The sequence below is a fragment of the Periophthalmus magnuspinnatus genome, chromosome 3 (assembly GCF_009829125.3).
Source record: "Periophthalmus magnuspinnatus isolate fPerMag1 chromosome 3, fPerMag1.2.pri, whole genome shotgun sequence".
In the NCBI taxonomy this organism is placed as follows: Eukaryota; Metazoa; Chordata; class Actinopteri; order Gobiiformes; family Gobiidae; genus Periophthalmus; species Periophthalmus magnuspinnatus.
In genome coordinates this window covers 29,537,956-29,556,683 of record NC_047128.1, presented here as the reverse complement: position 1 = coordinate 29,556,683, position 18,728 = coordinate 29,537,956, and the positions used below count along the sequence as shown (strand labels likewise).

The following is an 18,728-nucleotide window of genomic DNA, read 5'->3' as shown; positions in this document are numbered from 1 at the left end:
GGGGCAACTTGATGAGTTTGTTTTGTTTTTCCTGGTAATCTAGTACTAATCTAAATAACTACTTTTTCAAATCGATATTACGTTTTAAGTAAGACGCAGCTGGTCAGAGGCTGTCCTGATTTCAGTGACAGGATCCATGTGGTGCACACTCCCCCCACGTGCACAGCCCCCCCATCCCTTGCACACGCCCTCCACTGCCTCTGCAGAATCTTAGGGCACTACACTCAGCCGCACACACTAAACGATCTTCATTATTATCCAGTTTGTTTGTCATGAACTTCAGTTGACATGTTTATTCACACACAGTTAGAATGTTTAATATTCTGGTGTTAGCCGATCAAGATAAGTCAATGGGAGATACACGTTTCTAAATTGATTCATATTTCAGGAAGCAGTTATTAGTACATAACCTAAGTTCACTGTATAAACCATGTCAGTTTACTTTAGCCTACTTCATAATTGCAGTTACAACCCGTATTGTGTGTGGTGCGACCCTAACCGCGCGTGAACTCAACTTTAGTCCTGGAGGTTCCCTTTGGAATTTCATTACCTGTGCTGGGTGCTTATTGATTCTGTTATATACACTAGGCCGAGCAGCTGCTAAATTATTCAGTCTGGTTAAATAGGGTTGTTCCATTATTCAGAAGCGTGGCACAGTGTAATTAATATTGTAGAGATATGTGACAGGCCGGGTGGCATTTCACTCAGTGACTCTCACTTTCTCCTCATGTCTTTGTTGTTTTCTCCTTTCTGCTTGTCTTCACATGCACGCATCACACATGAACACATGCACGCACACGCACGCACACACACACACACACGCACACAAGCACACACACGTATGCACGCAAACACACATGCACACACAATCTTTCATTCTCTAAAGAAACTTTGTAAGGTTTGCTCCTGCTTGTTTTGTTTTATTGTTTCAATTTATTTTGTTCTTTCCGACACTTTTTTGTTCATAACTTTTGTTTGCTTCTCTTTGGAAGGTAATGAAAGTCAAGCTGAGGCCACAACTTTGTAAAGGTTACATTCATGGTTTAATACATACATATATATTAAAACAAATATTATATAAAAAACCCAAACATTTAAATACAATCGGAAAACACAAAACAGTGCAAACCTACTGATAGATAAGTATATTATAACACAATGTGTGATGTATCTTTTACTCGTATAGCCGCTGAGATATATATTTTAAAAATCAGTTAGCAGTGATATAATTGTACTGGGGCAGTTTTATTAGCTGCACACTCCTACATCTTTACTCACATGTGTATTTCCTTATCACATAGGTTACTTTATCTGCCTATAAACACTGACAAAATGTCCTGTAAACAGACGTCTTGATGGAGGAGCATGGAGACGTCTTTGTAGCAGTATACAATACTTGACAATATTGTATATTTGCATGTAACCTTGAATCAGCAGCTTGTATTTTTTCAAACAACTGTGCTCTTATGAAATCTATTGTCATGCTTATCTTGTATGCCCTTCATTATTACCTCCAGAAGTATTAGATTAAAACACATTGGAATGCCATTTTTGTATGTGAACACAACTACAACATAGTTACAACAACCTCAACAATAGGTAGATCCACCCACTCTCTGCCCATGTAACACATTTGATCCTGTTTTCATTGGGCCACTGTAAAATTCCCCTTGATTTTCTCACAAGGACACTGACGCCTTTTAAATAGATACCCCAAAAACTATCAATCCTCGGAACATAACTCTTTGTGTCTTCTTAAATGCAAACAGCAGAATTGGTTAGTGAAATTTAAGTATATGATGAATTTTATCTATGCACGAACACACTCGATATTTCATTGCCTTGGCCTTGTCGTCCCCTCCTTCACAGAGCCAATTAGGAGCCATCTTACCCTGCTCTCCGCGCGCTCCTCGTCCTCCAGCCTGTCAAAGCTTTTGACAAAACAGGGGAGAGCACACTTCAAACGCTGTTGTCTTATTTTGCTGCTGTTTCCTGAGCCCAGAGTGAAACTACAGAAGTGTTGGAATGACAACACAGAGAGCTCAAAAGGGGCCTATGCATTTTATGTGCTCCCTCTGTTTAGAAAAAGAAAGGTTTATGCGTTTGTAATGGACAGGTGTTTATTTGTGGCTCATTTTTGTGACAATGTAAAATTCTATTTGGCTTTTTATTGACCACGGACTGTTTCATTGTTAAATTTTCTAACTTTTTATTTGTTAAATCAACAATTTTGTTAAGCCCTGCAAGGCGCCTGCTGTTGTGATTTTGCGCTCTACAAAAATTAACTGAACTGAATTAGATTAGATCTGATCAAGCCAAACTAACATGGTCAAGTTACAATATTGTCACTGTTAAACTTTCTACGCAAAGCAAGACAAGCAGTTTGAGAGCCATCTGCCCGAAAAGTTACTTAGTTTTTTATTTTTTTCATATAGTTTTTTTTTTTTTTTTTTTACCCAACCCTCAGGGCAACCAGTTGGGAGCGGTCCAGCCCCAGGGACCCACCTCCAGATCTTGAGCCAGTATCTTGGAGGAATGTTATGGTAGGGCTGGCCGATATATATGCCAAAAACTCACTCACTCAGAAGCTTACAGACGGTGACCAAAAGAACGAGTGGGAGGGAAAAAGTGTCTGTATTTGAGCATTGAGCTGCACTAAACTGAAATTTAGGGAATCACGATGCGACAATTTCATGAAAATAGCATTTCGTCACAGGAATCAGATCACAATTTGATTTTTATCACCACATCGCCTCGCCCATGTCATTGTTTGTGTATTTATTATACAAATTGTGGCAACAAAATTATATGCAGTCAATATGAAAGTAAATCTGCTGCACAGTTCTATATCTGCACTCTTTTCCCCGTCTAACTAACTAAACCTCCATGTTGTTTGCTTTTTCACTTTTTCTCAGTTGAATTTTGGTGTGAAACAAGGCGTTAAATGTGTAGGCTTATTTAAGTGTGTAAAGAATCCTCTTAGAGATGCATACTCCTAAAATGCAGTTTACCAAGATCCATTTGAACTTACTGTAGCTTTGCAGTAGCACCGTCTGTTCTGCTGTCAAGATTTAGGATTTTATTGAGAACGTTTTGGCCTGGTTCAGTTGAACATAATACATAATAATAATTTTTACATATTGTGATTCGCTTTTTGGTTCTTGTCACTGGATCATCACCTGTATTTGTGTGCTCTTGTGTGTGTGTGTTTTTGCTCCTTTTCACATTGTCTTTCACTTTACTGTCCTCTGTGCTTTTCCTCTCTCCTCAGCTGCTTGTTAATAATTTATCTGATGTAAAATAACACATTGTTGATGAGTCATTGTCTGCCTTCCTCTCCTCAGTTACAGAGCAGACTGCTAATCTGGGCACAATTTGTGGAAAGCGTCATTGCAACATTTTACTAAAACCTTTGTCATTTTTATGAATATGTTGTTTGTTGTTACTCGTGTATTAAAGGTGTAAAAGGGAGGTCATCCTTTCTTTCTGGAATAAAACTAAGTATTAGCTGAGATTTCTGTATTAAAATTCATCTAGAATCAAATGAAAATGAAAATTGACCTTTGCTTTAATGAGTTCTGAGTACTGAATGACTAGTTTCATGAATAAGTGTGCCATTTATAGCATTCAAAGAGATCTGATATGTGCTTTAGGAGGAGACTTGTCCTGTGTTGTGGGAGATGGTCTGTCTCAGGTTGCTAGGTTACAAGTAAAGGAGAAAAAAAGGCGATGTGATGTTCATATGTGCGTTTCTTATATCTTTATATTATTATACCTCCGTCACAAAATGTGGCTAAAAGTGTAAGTCCCTTTGGTCTTTGAATAGGCCATGTTGCCAACTGTGTTAATAGTTTATCTTAAGAAGTGATAATAATGTTTTATAATTGTGAGAGTTTCTCAGGAGTTTGCTTTGTTCTCACCACGATCCGTAAAAGTGTGAAGCAGTGTGAACTAAAAGAAACATTATATGATACTTCTCTAGAGAATGTCAGTGATATCACTGTATTTTCATCTTCCAGAGTGAGTGACAGAAGTATTTTAAGTTTCTAATCATTACTTGTGTGACTAGGATACTTTCACACTTGTTTTGCTTTGGTCCTGGTTTGGGACCAATTCGACTATGTACTGTTTGTATACTTGATTTGGTCCCCATCTAATCCTGGTTTAGTTCTTATTTACTCCAGGTTTAGTCACAGTTTTGATGTGTTTTTCATGATTGTGCAAGTGTGAATTCACCCCTAAGGTAAACAATAACAACAAACTCTATAGACAACAGAACACCAAAGCTCACGATTCAAGTCTGCCACACACTTTGGACTTGGATGTATAACTTGAGTCTGTATTTAATATCTGCTTGATTTTATTCTAATGAATTCGATTTGAATAGATTTGATCATAAATTGTACTGCGTGTGTAAAGGTAATGGTTCAGGCTTGGCTTATATATATATCAAAGCTTATATTTGTCAGAGCGGTCATTTGGCACCTGAACCTTGTGGTGTATCCAGGTTATCCCGGGCCAGCTGTCCCTGTCAGCTTTAGCATGCAGCCTGCTGCTCTGTTACACTCAGGGCTTGTCCAGGGCAGGCCCACAACTCATCGTTTATCATACTCTAAGCCCTCAGCTTCACTTTAGGTTTTTAACCTGAGTACACACACTTAAGGACTTTCACCTGTACATATTCAAACAGAAGACGTCAATAAAATATGTGAGCATCTTCCCATTTAAAACAGTGACGTGGTTATTAATAAGCTACATGTATGTGATGCCCAAGAGCAGTGCAGGCTGTTTTTACATGTTCAGATTAAAGATTTACACTTGATCATTTACCTACATCATTGCTTATATTTTTTGTTTAGATTATTTGGATGTACATTACACATCATACATTTTGACACTTTGATATCATTTGAAGTCACTGGTTCATTTCAAATCATTTCTTCCACCTCATTTTTTCCCCTGTCTTGTCATCAGTTCTTCACTCCCAGCAGCTTCTAATATCTTTAATCTGCTCTATGTGCTTCTTTGATTTACACATCTCTCTTGTTAGAAGCTCTCCGTTCAGCACCTTTCTTCATCTGTCCTGGTCTCCTGCTTTTCCGTCTGCCTCAGCATCTCTGTTACTTTTCCGCTTCCTCTCAATCAATCAATTTGGATTTTCAATTTTCACCGCTTTATTGGTGCGCACGTTTAAGGGGATGGAGTATATAATGTCACTGTTCTTGTGTCTACGCTCCGCTAGTGTCTGTCTCACTCTTCATCACTCCATCAGCCCCCCTCCCCCATCTCCAGTGTTCAATTTGACCTTTTTATTTTACCATTTCTTTCCCCTCTCTCCCCTCCTCTTCCGTTTCACCTAGTCTGACTTCGGACAGTGTGCATTACTGACCTCTTGGTTGTGGTTTCCAAGGAAATGTTTCACACAGGAGTCACAGGTGCGCTCCCCACATGCACACACAAACACACTGGGTTTCCTACAAGCTGTGCCCGTGTCAAGTGTTTCTGTAGCTGTGGCTGTGGAGGGGCATGAATAGGCTTGTACTGTGTTGTGGTCATGGTACAGCTGCGCAATAAGTAACACTATATTTTCCCAGTAGGAGAGTCTGAAAGTCGGCTTTAGAGATTAGTTACAGTGTTTTTAGCATCTCTAATGTGTACTCTGTTGTAGTTGCGCAGTGTGTGCAAAAGAAACATTAAGGATCTCAAAGTTTGGTTTACTGTAGCAAACAAAATGCTTCTTTTCTTATCCCTTGTGGTTGGTTTGCGTATATATTTGATCTCGCTGTGTAATTGGAGTAGTCTTGGAGGTTTTATCCAATAATTTTGTAATTTGCAATGTAAAGATCAGCACACAAGAGTTTTACATCTAAATTGGTTTAAGTGGATCAATTTAGGATAGTCTACCTCATGTCCGTCCTTTGTTGCGTGTGATTTCTACATTATCATCAGTGTGTAATCAGAATACAAACCGGAGGGAGCCCTGCTTGTCTCTCATCATCAAATCCATGCGGCTTGAATGTAAAAGCACTGGCTCACTCACCATATGTTATACCTGAGGTGGTGTGGAGGGCGTTCTGTCCGCTGGAGGAGGACACACACGGAGACACTAAATAAGAGAGAGCTTTGTGTAATTCTTAAACTGAACAGATGTTTGCTCCTCTGTCTCTGTCTCATTCTGTCTCACTTGTAACAGTGGCTGTGTTTGGCCGTGGGAGATTTGGGAGTGAAAAGTATAGATTACAGACAGCACTTAGAGTTTGAGTTATAGCTAAACAAACCCATGCAGTGTTGCTCTGAATTGGAAATGCCCACATTTCTCCGCCTGCTACAAATAATTTACAAAGATCTTTCACTTCATAATGAGCCTCGTGAAGACGCATGCCTCCACATTAAAACGCTGTTCACAGGGTTTCCCATTTAGTTCACGCACAGATTGTTGAACTTCAAAATGCAGTGAAATATTGAATAACTATAAAACAACACTTTCACCAATATTTATGTTGCCTGTGGTGTTATGCTCCAAACAGCTCAGCAAAACACACGGAAGTAAACAGACTATAACACGAAAATGTGATAGTTAAGTTTGGTTTTAAATTCAAACTCTCCATGTTTCAGAATATCAACACCGTTTCAGCTTTTACGCAACATTTTGAGGACTTTTTACCATTCAAAAGAAATATTATTTAGCTTTAAACTGTTAATTGCAATGGATAGAAATTGCCAATGAAACAAATTCTGACTATATTATTTGTAAATAAGTTCCTAGAATGAGGAATTTTACTTTTAATTAACGTTGCCAAAAAAACAAAGCCGCTTTAATTTTGTTTTGATTTTAACCAACAGAACAATAATAGGGATATCTTTTACTATATAATAATAATCTTTAAAAAACATAATGTACACAGACATGAACGCAAATGTCTTGTTGTCACTTATAACAAAGTACAGTGCTGTAACAGTTGTTTAAATATGGAGCCTATTCATAATATTAAAATTATAATTACTTAAACTGTCAGTAGCTTTAATAATTGTCGTGATATAGTCGTTAATCTTATCTTGCTCATGATAACCGTGACACTAAATTTATGGAGGACGGTGCACGCTGGTATGGTCACGTGTCAGCTATGAAGTTTTTCCAAATTTCAAATATGACATAGCCTATAATTGGAACAGACTGTGCTCTTACAACATGTCAGAGGCAAAAAGTCACATAGAAGTTCACAGTCCAGTGGAGCAGGCAGAATGAGCAGTGTAAAACTGACAAAAACAAACTTTCCCATCTAACTTCAACTTTAAATTTACTCTCTTCACACATTTCATTACAGCCTGTACCCAAACCTTTCACATCTCCGTACTGTGCCCTTCAGAGCTGCATGTCCTTTATTATCATACAGTTATTTTCAGCCGAAGTTTCAAAGCTTCAGGTATTATTTACTAGAGAATGCCGATGTTAGCCCTTTTCTTCCCTGAAACGAATCATCTTTATTTGTCAAATAGTTCTCCGGCAAACCATCTACCAATATAGATGTTTGCCTTGTTCTAAATCAGATGCCCTTCCTGTCCCAATCTGCTCCATTTTACTTAAGACTATAGATACGCTGGCTTGTAATTGGGCTGGTGTTACAAAGCACTCTTGTTGTTAAGTCTATTAAGAGGACATTAGCGTGCATGGAAATCAGCCTGCCTTTTTTCCATTTTCTGTTCCTTATTACCATTTAACTCTGCCTCAAGCAAGTAACACAGAAGTAGCTCTGAAGCCTAAATGAAATTAGACTCGAACAAGAGATGAAGCACTTGCAAGTTTATTACTGCTTTCAAAACCATAGAAACAACTTGTATTTTCAATAACATTTCGAAATGAGACAATGTTTTACTTACTGGTGCAGTTTATTTAATCATTTCATAGAGACAGCAACTTCAACATGATTGCAGTCAAAAGGTTACAAAAGGTCAGTGCTTTTATTAAAAAAAGAAAAAAATCTGCCATATAATACTAGGGTCAAAACTAAAATCAATACTTGGAACATGTTTTTGATATCTGGAGCTCCTATCAAGCCAAAATGAAAAGAATAGGGTCATGACATGCACCATTTGATCTCCTCTGCCCTGTCTGTTTCTGCACAAACTCTGGATAAATCTATGCGGGGACAAACTGGTCAGAGTTTGGTCATAACGTGCGTGTGTTTGTGAGAGCTGTTAGTGTGTTGCAGGGTCCACACTTCCTTCTATATTGCATTTAATGGATAAGGACAGATTTTTTTCCATGCCTTGATTTTTCCACACTTTTTGTCTTGTCGGGATGGCAGCAAGAGAGCCGAAGCTTAAATGGTCTCTTGTGAATGAAGTGGATTGAGACAGGCCTCATCAGCATGCATGAGCAGCTCCGATAAAGTAACTACGCATATCAATCTTGTCCTGCGTGAGTCCATATTTGACTGGAACCCCGATTCTGTGCACAGTTCCTCTGGCTACATACTGTATAGAATTAAACCAAGCACGGTACAGTGACACATGCACATTATGCCACAGAATCACACGCATGGCAGTGAGCACTCTGTCAAACTATGGGTGCATTCTGACACCCGCTTTCGAGTCTCACCATTAGTTTTAGTGAGAGATGTCCTGCCTCTTGAACAAAAACAAACATGGCGGACGGTGACAAATCAATTAATCAGTCTGGGCATTTGCCGATAGTTATGTTTCACTTAGGACTAATGCTCATCGAATGTTTCAGAAAGTTTCCAATAATGCATAGACAACACTTTCAATCAGCATCTTCCAGTGATCAATGAATTGTCACAGTCAGATAGATTGGTGTCCGGGCAGAGGCTGCTATGAGTGATGAGCAGACTTTACACCGACTGACAAAAATGGAGCTGTGACGCAGAGAGATCGGTGCAGAGACATGCAGACTTTTACATGCCCTTCATTTTATTTCAACAAAGTCTGCTTTTATTTTAAGGGTTTTTGCCCAATCATTATTACACATTAAAGGCATAATGTGTCACATTTCTGCTGTCATGGTGATGTCTTTGCTTTGCATGGAATGATGGAATGTTCTGTAGTATAGAATTATACACACACACACACACACACATATATACAATACAATTATATTATTTTTTGTGCTTGATCTGCCCAAACCAGTCAGATTCCCCTGTTGTAAGTCCAGTTTAAACTTTTTAAATATTTTTACAGCCGTATTTCTGCAGCTTGTTTGCATGTGCCTTGCTTACCTTCTTTGTAGTTGTTGTTGTTGCTGGTGGGATCCTCCTGGCCGGGCGTATTCCTCTGTAGTGTAATAATGTGGAAACTGTTGCGTTGTTTGCATCATTCATTGGTTTTGCTTCTCTTTGCTCTTGTTAAAACCCACCTTCCTCTCCAGTGGCTACCTGTCAGTCAACTGCAATTGTAGCTATATATCCCTTTTCAAAATTCCCAGAGTTTTGTAATGCCACCATTTCTACTTGACCTGTTTACTGACTTGATAATCCCCAGTTGCACTTTTCGACACTTTTACCACATTTACCTTGCTTTGAATCTGCATGTCCTGTGGCATCTCTCTCTCTCTCTCCCTTCTTGGTTTGGATCTTGGTTCTTCCTTTCTTCTCACCTCTCTCCGCCTCAGTCGAACAGACAGTAGAAGGAGCACAGGGCGCCTCAGGCAAGAGCAGACAGAGGAGGCGCACTGTCCAACGTCCCCCTCTCTGGAGAGCCAAACTAATGCAGACACGCCAATAAGCTGTAAGCACACAATTATTCACCATTTATATCAGCTCTGCGTCTGCACGAGTTAGCGCTGCACAGCTCTGGATCTGCTCCATGTGGTTTATACAGCGCAGCATCTTCTTCTCAGTGGGGGCTGCTGTAAGAGCGTAGTTATTTCCTCACATGTATAAACACAGTCTCAAACAAAATTACAACTTTTAGAATATAATCCCATTTTAATATCCACACGCTCCAAGTATGACATTAATTTTGCAAGGAATAAACTGATGCCATCAATAATAAATACTGCATAGACAAGTTTTTGTGTTTGTTTGTGTGTATGTATGAGCAAGACAAATATTATAGAAAGTACTGATAAGTAATATGATGGTTCCAGCTAGAATTATTATATAGTCAGACTTAAATTAAAAGTTATCCAGTTAACGTAAAGCCTGCACCTGCACATTGACCACGGTAGTTATTTATATTCTTATGCTGTAATATTTTATGACTCACATACTATTAGAAACTATTATTCATGTTTACTATTTTTCAGTAAGTAAAGGCATCCAAATTCACCAGCATGTTTTCCAAAACTCTTTACTTGTAACGTTGAAGGTTTCACAGAAATGGCATTTTGTGTTGTGTTTTTGTCAACCTAATGTATGGCCTGGAAGAATATTAACTCAAAATGATTGACTGAGCTGTTCCCCAAAACAGGAAGAAAACATCAAACTCACAAGCGAATCAAGTTTGTCACTTTTAACGACTCTTTTGACAAATACTTTATTCGCACATTATTATGTTTCTTACATTTTACCAGGATTTTTCATGGCGCGTAACATATTTCACATTTCTTTCTTTGAACTGTCTCTTGGATGAGGAAGCAAGGTATTCAAACATACAAATGACAGTGGACAGGCAGACTCACCGCGTCCCCAAACCTTAGAGCTGTTTTACACTTGTCCCACATACGGAAACATGCAGAGACACAATCACATCCTGTTCCTCCTTTTTGACATGTATTTCCTGTGAGTGAATGTGCTTGGCGCCGCAGTGTGTGCTCCAGTCTAAGGTGACCAGGCAGCCCACTCCTCATGTGTCCGCTGGGTGAAAACAGTTGTGGAACATGGTGCAGATTTGTTGTTGTAAATCAATGCTAATCCCATCACTGCATTCCATACCCTGGCACATTTCTTAGGAGGTTAGACAGGCCTCTCTACCTCCCCCTCCTCTTTGGTATGGTTCGTCTCAGTGGAGAAGCAGGTCAAGCCATCTGCGACTGCAATAGCGTGCATGCTAGCACAGGGTCAGTCTTGTGGATGTGTACACAATACTGCTGCTGCACTTCTCTTTCATGATGCTTTGAAGTACTGTGTGTCATTGAATTATTGTGTAAAAACTGCGTAGCCTTGGGTCAGTAGTTCCAAACTATTTTGTCTCAGCAATCCTCTACTTGAAAAACTTGTGTCTTATAAAGAAAAATAAAACTGTTTTATAATTAACCATTATAATAAATGTACATGTTATTTCTTCTTCAGCCGTCTAGTTTGGACCTCAGTTTTAGGACCTCCTGTAAAAAGAAACGAACCAGGATATTAAAAAGGTGCACTGCACACCTGATCTTTAATATGCCATCATAAATAGTTTATTGAATTTCTGTTCTCATTTTATTGTGCCAGTTCAGTTGTTAATGTTAATGACAATAGTATTCTATTATTAGCATGTGCTATTAGGAATAATACTTTTTAATGTCATCTTCCACAAAGTCTGTAGCCCACACAATCTGCATTTGCACTTTCTCCACAAGAAACATCTTCAGCAGCACCGTGTGTTTGAAATGTGAATCTAAAAAATGTTGATACTGTCAATACTGAAGTTGAACTCCTGTTGGTGTTTCATTCATGGTTGCTCACACTGACAGTATTGTCCTGACGATTTCCCCCCTCACCACCATCATGACCTTATATGTATAGTATACTGCATATCAACATGAGAAGAACGCTCTCTTTACAGGATACAAGATAAAGTTTCTAATATTGTCAATGTAGAAACGAGTACAGATGTTAAATAAGCCAAGCCAAAATTTGTATCCAAACTTGTTTTTTGTCAGGCTATATCTTTGACCCGATGTCCCGAGGTGAGCCTGAGGTGAGCCCTGTGGCATTTGCCTTTCTTTTTGAATGTCTCACTTCCCAAAAACAGAAAGGGATCCAGTGGCAGATGATGTCAGATGAGGACATAGAGATTCTCAGGTATCTGCTCCGGGAACTTACATCATCTATTTGGAGCAGTACAGTCGAACATTTACTGTATTCGGTGTGATGTGGAGACTGAAGGCTAAATGATGCAAACCGTCTGATGTTACCTGGAGAATCGCCTTATTAAATATATAATGTATTCTGCCTCTGTCTCTGGCCTGTTCTCATGGCTACCTGTGTCTGTGTTTCAGCCCCTGCCAATGCCCAGATCGTGCACTCAGGCGCAGCTTGTAACGTCAAGGATGATAACATCAGTGAGAGGATCTACACCATCAAAGAAGGAGACACACTAGTGCTTCAGTGCATAGTCAAAGGACACCCGCGGCCACAGGTGAGCTCAGCCCTGCCACCTACATGCACCAATACACAACCACAAATGGGTAAAAGGCAACCTTCCTGAAATACTAATAATATTTAGAACTACACTTCACAAAGGTGTTGTTTGGATATGCACCATGGAGAGTCCAGGGTAATATCTACATGGGCTGCACTATTTTGGAAATAGTGTTTTAATTTTTTTCAGTTTTCTGATTTTTTACAATTAGATTTGCAATATATGTCCAATCGATTCTGTTCAGACACAAATGCACATTGTAGCTCCAGAAGCATTAACATGAGAGAAAACTGAAGAATGACATGCATTTCAAAACATGTACAACAATGTTTTTTATAAAGACAGAATATTTTGTTCTTTGTAGAGGACATTCTTTTTTTTTTTTAAATTACTGTGGCCTTCGTGATTTGACCATTGTGGCAACTCAAATAGCAATTTCAATTTAATTGAAATGTATTGTGCTGCTTTAATATCTGCCTTGAATCAAAGTAAATGGAGGTGTTAACTTTAGTGTTAAAACATATCACTACTCATGTTAGGCAGGAAAGTGTAGCTGCTTGTTGTGACCCCATGAATACCCTAAATTTTCATAAAATTCTTATAATCCCTTCAAGCTCGCTTGTGTACATTTCTAAACCTGAATAAAAATGTTGAATGTTGGGAGAGATACTGCCTGTTTGTGATACTGTGCTTTTTTGCTGTGCGTCTCAATAGTGTCCACTGTGTCTATGTATATATTATGCTGTAACTGTGGCTAGACTATATAGAGTTTTACAACAAGAGTCAATAAGGTGCAGTTTATTGCCATGTAAGAGGCAAAGATGATAAAGAATAAACAGAAATAGCAGGAATTAGAAATCCTATAGAATCAATATTGTTTTGATGAGAGTGACTGATGCCTGTCGGCTCATCTCCCATAGATTGTGGCTGCTGCTGTGAGACAGCTCCTCTGCTTTTACTCCTCTCTCACCTCTATGGCAGAGCCGCAGGACCTAACACATGAGTGGTGTTGTTATAATGCATGAACACCTTTTTAAATTTGACAAAATGAAGTGTTACTCTCAGATGCACATCACAGAGAAGAATGGAGGAGTGTGCGTGTTGTATGTTGGGCTCCGTGGACTGTGAGCTGTGCTGCATTCACAGGTCATTAGTTCTGTTTGTGTTTGATTTCACTGTTCAGTCTCAGTCATGTATTTGTCTAGGAACTTAAATCAATATTGGATTTTCATAAATGCAAGTTTTGTGTAAGAAAATTCATAGGCAAGGATATCAATATGCAAATTAGTGAACCCTAAGATCATGCATTGAAATGAGCTGATGTAGGCCGTATTCTGAAACAGGGAGATGAAATAAATATTCAGCATCGTTAAACCGTGTGTAAATTAAAACAGAACACAACTCCAGATATGTGCGTGATGAGTTTACAATATTATAACATAGTTTAAGAAGAAAAAATGTAGTACAAGACAGTAAAAGGCAGTTTCATAATGCGGGCCCCTTTAAGAAATGGTTTCTTGGCTCTTGTGTCTCTTGTGTTTGTCCATCTGATGTAAAATGTACTGAGGAGCTTGACAGAGTGTGTGTGTGTAGTTCTGTGTGTATTTGTGTAAACGTGTGTGAGGTGAGAAAAGCAGTGTTCGTGGTGGGAGCATGTCCACTGGCATCATGTCAACATGAATAAAACAGCGCTACAATGTCTAGAGCACTCAGCTTTATGGCTATATTGACTATTGTTATTTTGAATATTTTTTTTCTCGTCCGTTTTGATTAGAATGAATGACATGACCTGAAAATAACTTACACTAGACTCAGACACTCTGAAAATAGAAAACAAACGGTTCATTTATTTGTCTGCAATATTAAAAGCAAACTTGTTTTTTGCCCTGTAGAGCAGTCCAAAATAACAAGGATGTCCAGTGCTGGCTTGTTCAAGAGCAGCGTATATTTGAAATAACAATATAATAACAATATCATAAGACATTATAGAATGTAAAACAAATGTTCACAATGGCGTAAAGTGCCTTGGGCCAAATGTGCTGTTCGTGTTGCTCCTCTTGAGTCTCTGTTCTGTAAATGTATTTTGACATTAAAATATGGCTTCAAGTAAATTCCATTAACACATTATTTATGCATAACTTACCTACAGTATGTGTATCCTCATTTGGCACAGTACACTGAGAACTTATCAAATGTTCTGTTATTTTAGTTTGATCCCTGAACTTTTGGTTTCACACCACATTCCTAATTTATACCACTGAGCTGTCATTGCTGTTATGGTAACAATCCATATTTTTATGGTTTATGATATTTTTAAATAAAAGGATCCATCTTTGGGTCATGGCCAAAGTGATGTTAGCAATAGCAGCTTTTACAATAGTGAAAGTGGATGTAATGGATTTCAAGAATGCTATCCACTATCCAACTCAATTATACCCTAACCAATACCTGAAACCAAGGTGTCAAATTAGTACATTTTCCTACACAGTCCTGCCATTTGATGACTTATTATACACCAAACCTATAGTAGAGTGGGAGTGGGAGACTGAGTGGGCTGTGACCTCTGTGTGAGTATATGGGGCTGAGGCCGGCTGCAGTGCTCTGGTCTCATTGGGAGGATTGAGTTTCCACTGTGCTACATGGCAGTATTGATAACCTGATCTGAGTGCCCACATCTCACCCTCCACTTCGGCACATATACCTCCTTTTGTCATTCAGGCTTTTCACAAGGACAAATCTGAGCCTGGCAGCTTTGAAAACAATGAGATGGGGGAAAGATCTTGCCCCTCTCAAAAACAGGGTCATGCCAGGATTGATAAGATGTCTATAATATATTGAAATAAACTGTGCAAATAAAGTATTTATCAATAATTTTAGGATAGTCAAATACTGTTATGCATGTATGGAATAAAATGAGAATGTGAGTCTGGTTTGTCAGCCTAGTCACTCTCATACATATGGATGTTATGGAAGGGAACCTAGTCTAAAAATAGAGTATACACTTTGGTAGTCCACTTTGGCAGAGGAACTTAAAGAGAAAGAACCAATTTCATTGTGTTGGCTGTGATTGCATTAACTCCTTCGTAGCAGATTTTGATCAAATTTTGATGAAATTGTGCCAGTTTAACAAAGTTTGAAACATTGTGCTCATTTGAGCGTTCTAATATATTCAGTTAGGAGACAAACTGAACTTTGTCTTATTTTCCTCCCTGTCAGAGAACTTACTATTGGCCTGAAGGTGTTGGCATGCACTCTGGAGGTTTAGTCTTCTGCCTGCTGCCTTATTATTTATACATGTACTCCAGTTTGGCACCAGTGTCCTCCTAACACTCACTCTACCCATTACACAAACAATACAAGCTCCTATATGTAGCTTACGCTTTATTACAAATATTGATTAACACACACTGTGAAGGCCACACAGAGTCTTAAAAACATTCACAACTGCATACTTTATGAACCACATATGTTTTAAACACATTTTTAAAATCTGTGTCTAGCTTGTGAGTAAGTTGTCCTACATTGGGTATATTTAAGATCATAGGAATATGATGCATGAGCTGTGAATGGCGATGATTTTATGCATTAGAGATTGGCATCTAAGACATTTATAGTGTTTGTGACTTTTTAATGTAATGTTTCAAAAGTTTAATGTGCGTCTCCCAAACCAGTTTATCCTTGTGAAGCCAGACACATAAATAACAGCTTTAGCCAAAATGTGTCTGACTGAGGATTGGTCCGATCCTTTATAGAGACTGATTGTTTACCTTTTGTAGCTGTGATTGGATTGGAGGAAGCTCTGACACTGACTCATCTATAGGGATAATATATTTTCTTTGTACTAAATATTTTCATCCGTAAATTATATGATACATATCTTACATACATACATATTTAATAAGGTTAAATTAAAAATAAATGTTCTCTGCAAAAGTACACTACATCTCAAATATCTGCCAATCTGTTTGTCTATCCCTAATTTGAAGTTGTTGTTTTTTTTCCAAGCTTGAACTGAAATAAAGCAAATCACAAATAATTGGCCCAGTGTTGTCTGATTTGGAATTAAAAATAGAGAAAAAGCACTGCAATAATATTGTTGAATTAATAAAATTTACATAACACAAAGAAATCTGCACACAGTTTTTGCTGAGCTCCTGCCTAAACTACAGTAACAATTGCTGCAGCTGTACATAGGACTACTGATAAACACGGGTCTTGTAAGTATAGTTTCATGGGAGTGAGGCTTGGTCCTGTTTTTTAACCCAGCTTAATGATGCTGTAGGTTTACTTTGGTCCTGTTCTAATTTAGTCCTGATGTAGTCCAGGTTCAGTCCCAGCAAATATTGTGTGAACACAAGTGTGAACACATCCTGAGTTACAGTAGCATATATCCACTGTGTGTGAAGTGTGAATTTTCATGTGTCTGCTTTGGGAGTTTGTAGTCTCCAAAAATACCCAAAACACTCTCACAAAAAGCATTAGCGAAGTGAACCTTGACAAGAGCTACACGGAAGGCAAAAAGTGCTAGAGGTGACTTAGAAGGAGCATGTAGGATCTTTCAAGTTAACTCTAGACACTGTGGGCTTTTAGTTAACAAAACGCTCCCTTTTTCCAAACACACACACAGTCCCACACACTCCAAGAACACAATAGGGGAGTAAATGGTTTTTCTGAAAGTGATTCCTACCTCCTTATTATTTATTCATGGCTCTGCTGGTCATTGCAACCTTGAGACCAGTTTGTGTGTGATGAATTCCATTGGAGAGGGCCATACAAGGGAAAAGTAAAGAGCTGGAGCACAAGGGGGAGGAGGAGCTGGTGGGGGCAGATGAGAGCTGCGGTCTGGAATATGGTTTTGGATTTCCGTCCTTGAGGGGAGAGTGGATCGATCGATAGCCTGACTGAAAGCGAGGCTGATCGGGTGGCAGTGGCTTGGATGCAAACAAGGTCAGAGTTTTGACCTCTGCACCTGTAATATGGGCGTGTACAAAGCATGCAGAAGTCCATCCCCAAGCTAAACTGTTTGTCATTCCCCTAAAGAGTTTTCCTGCAGGTAATCAAAGTTGGCAGAGGAATGAAGGCAGCACAGCAGGTAGGATAAAAATAGCTAAAGAGGACATGATAAAGGAGACGGGGACATATGTTGACAGAGGTATGCGAGAAGCACATCAAACATCTGCTATATGCATTTTAGTCAGGAGATTTGACCTTGCTCCTCAAGATCTAAAAAAGATAGCACCAATAATTCAGAACCACAGTCATCCACAGAAAGAAAACAGTTCAAGCTAAGAGCAAGCATTGAAAGGCTAACAGCAGACTATTCCTGGTAGTTATTATTATTATTTTGTTAAAGAAATCTGAATCAGAAAGTGACTAGAACTTAACATACAGGACTTATTTGGAAGTTCGAGTTTTGTCTGTTGGTGGACTTTTGATAGATACAAGTCTATGTTCAACTTATTCCATTGTTTTGCATGAGGCTGCTGATCTTGACAGCAAGTTATATGGACTACAAAAGAACATTTTACACAAATCACTTTACTTTTACACAAATCACATAACTATAATATTTTAGTGGTGAATCTTTTCTTAAATTCTCCATTGAAATGAATGGGATTTCCGCTAAACTGGGAGTGCCAACACAACGAAAGCACAGGCAAAAAGTGGGCGGGGTGGAGTAAGTATTTGTTGTATTATTATTTTTGCTCAGTACTAGTTTGCGTGAATGGTGTATACAATATATACTCAACCAAGTTTGGTTCAGTTATATCTAAAAAGAACGTTTACAAGGCTAAGGTTTTGTAATGATTTTCTAAAAGGTACAAAACTTCATATCGAAGTGCAAAAGTAGCTTGAGGAAGAGACTATTTCTTTAAAAGGTGTTTAAGGGTTCCACTTAATTCCAACCTTTTCAGAGCAATCACTTGTCCGACACGTAAACAGAACAGACCGTCGCCTTTTGTCTCACTTCAGTTCAACTCAATGTGAAGCACTAGACAAAATACTTGAGAGATCTATCAGAGAATGTGCCTCCCTTCCCTCTGTATTGTGTCCTTGAACACTTGAGAGACACCGAGGGAAAACGGCAGAAAAACAAAATCTAATGACGACATATATAGAGAAAACGAATCTGAAACACTATATTAAAGCCAGTATACTTGAGAATATACTGGAGTGTGTGGAGTGACTTTGGAGTGTCTGGTGTCGTGGTAACGCATACAGTGAGTTAGGTCTAAAAATAAAGTTGGATTTTTGAAGAAATTAATAAAACAATAATATATAGTTGAAGCCCATGAATAATGCAAAACAAACATAGCAGACTCTACCTTATCTTTACAGTTAATCTTTATCATTGTGATGAAGAGCATTACACACAATGCCAATGTCAGTGACCTTTATGTAATAAATTGTTCAGACATAGTTGG

At 38.6% G+C, this 18,728-nt stretch overlaps 1 protein-coding gene across 1 annotated transcript in view; it reads left to right on the top strand.

Moving 5' to 3' along the window:
* The window catches only part of LOC117392261 (MAM domain-containing glycosylphosphatidylinositol anchor protein 1), a 133,184-nt gene that overhangs the window by 23,529 nt on the left and 90,927 nt on the right, over positions 1 to 18,728 (top strand). The window contains exon 3 of the mRNA XM_033990315.2: positions 12,161 to 12,300. Coding sequence (XP_033846206.1) covers positions 12,161 to 12,300 — 140 coding nt within the window. The remainder of the gene's footprint in view (positions 1 to 12,160; positions 12,301 to 18,728) is intronic.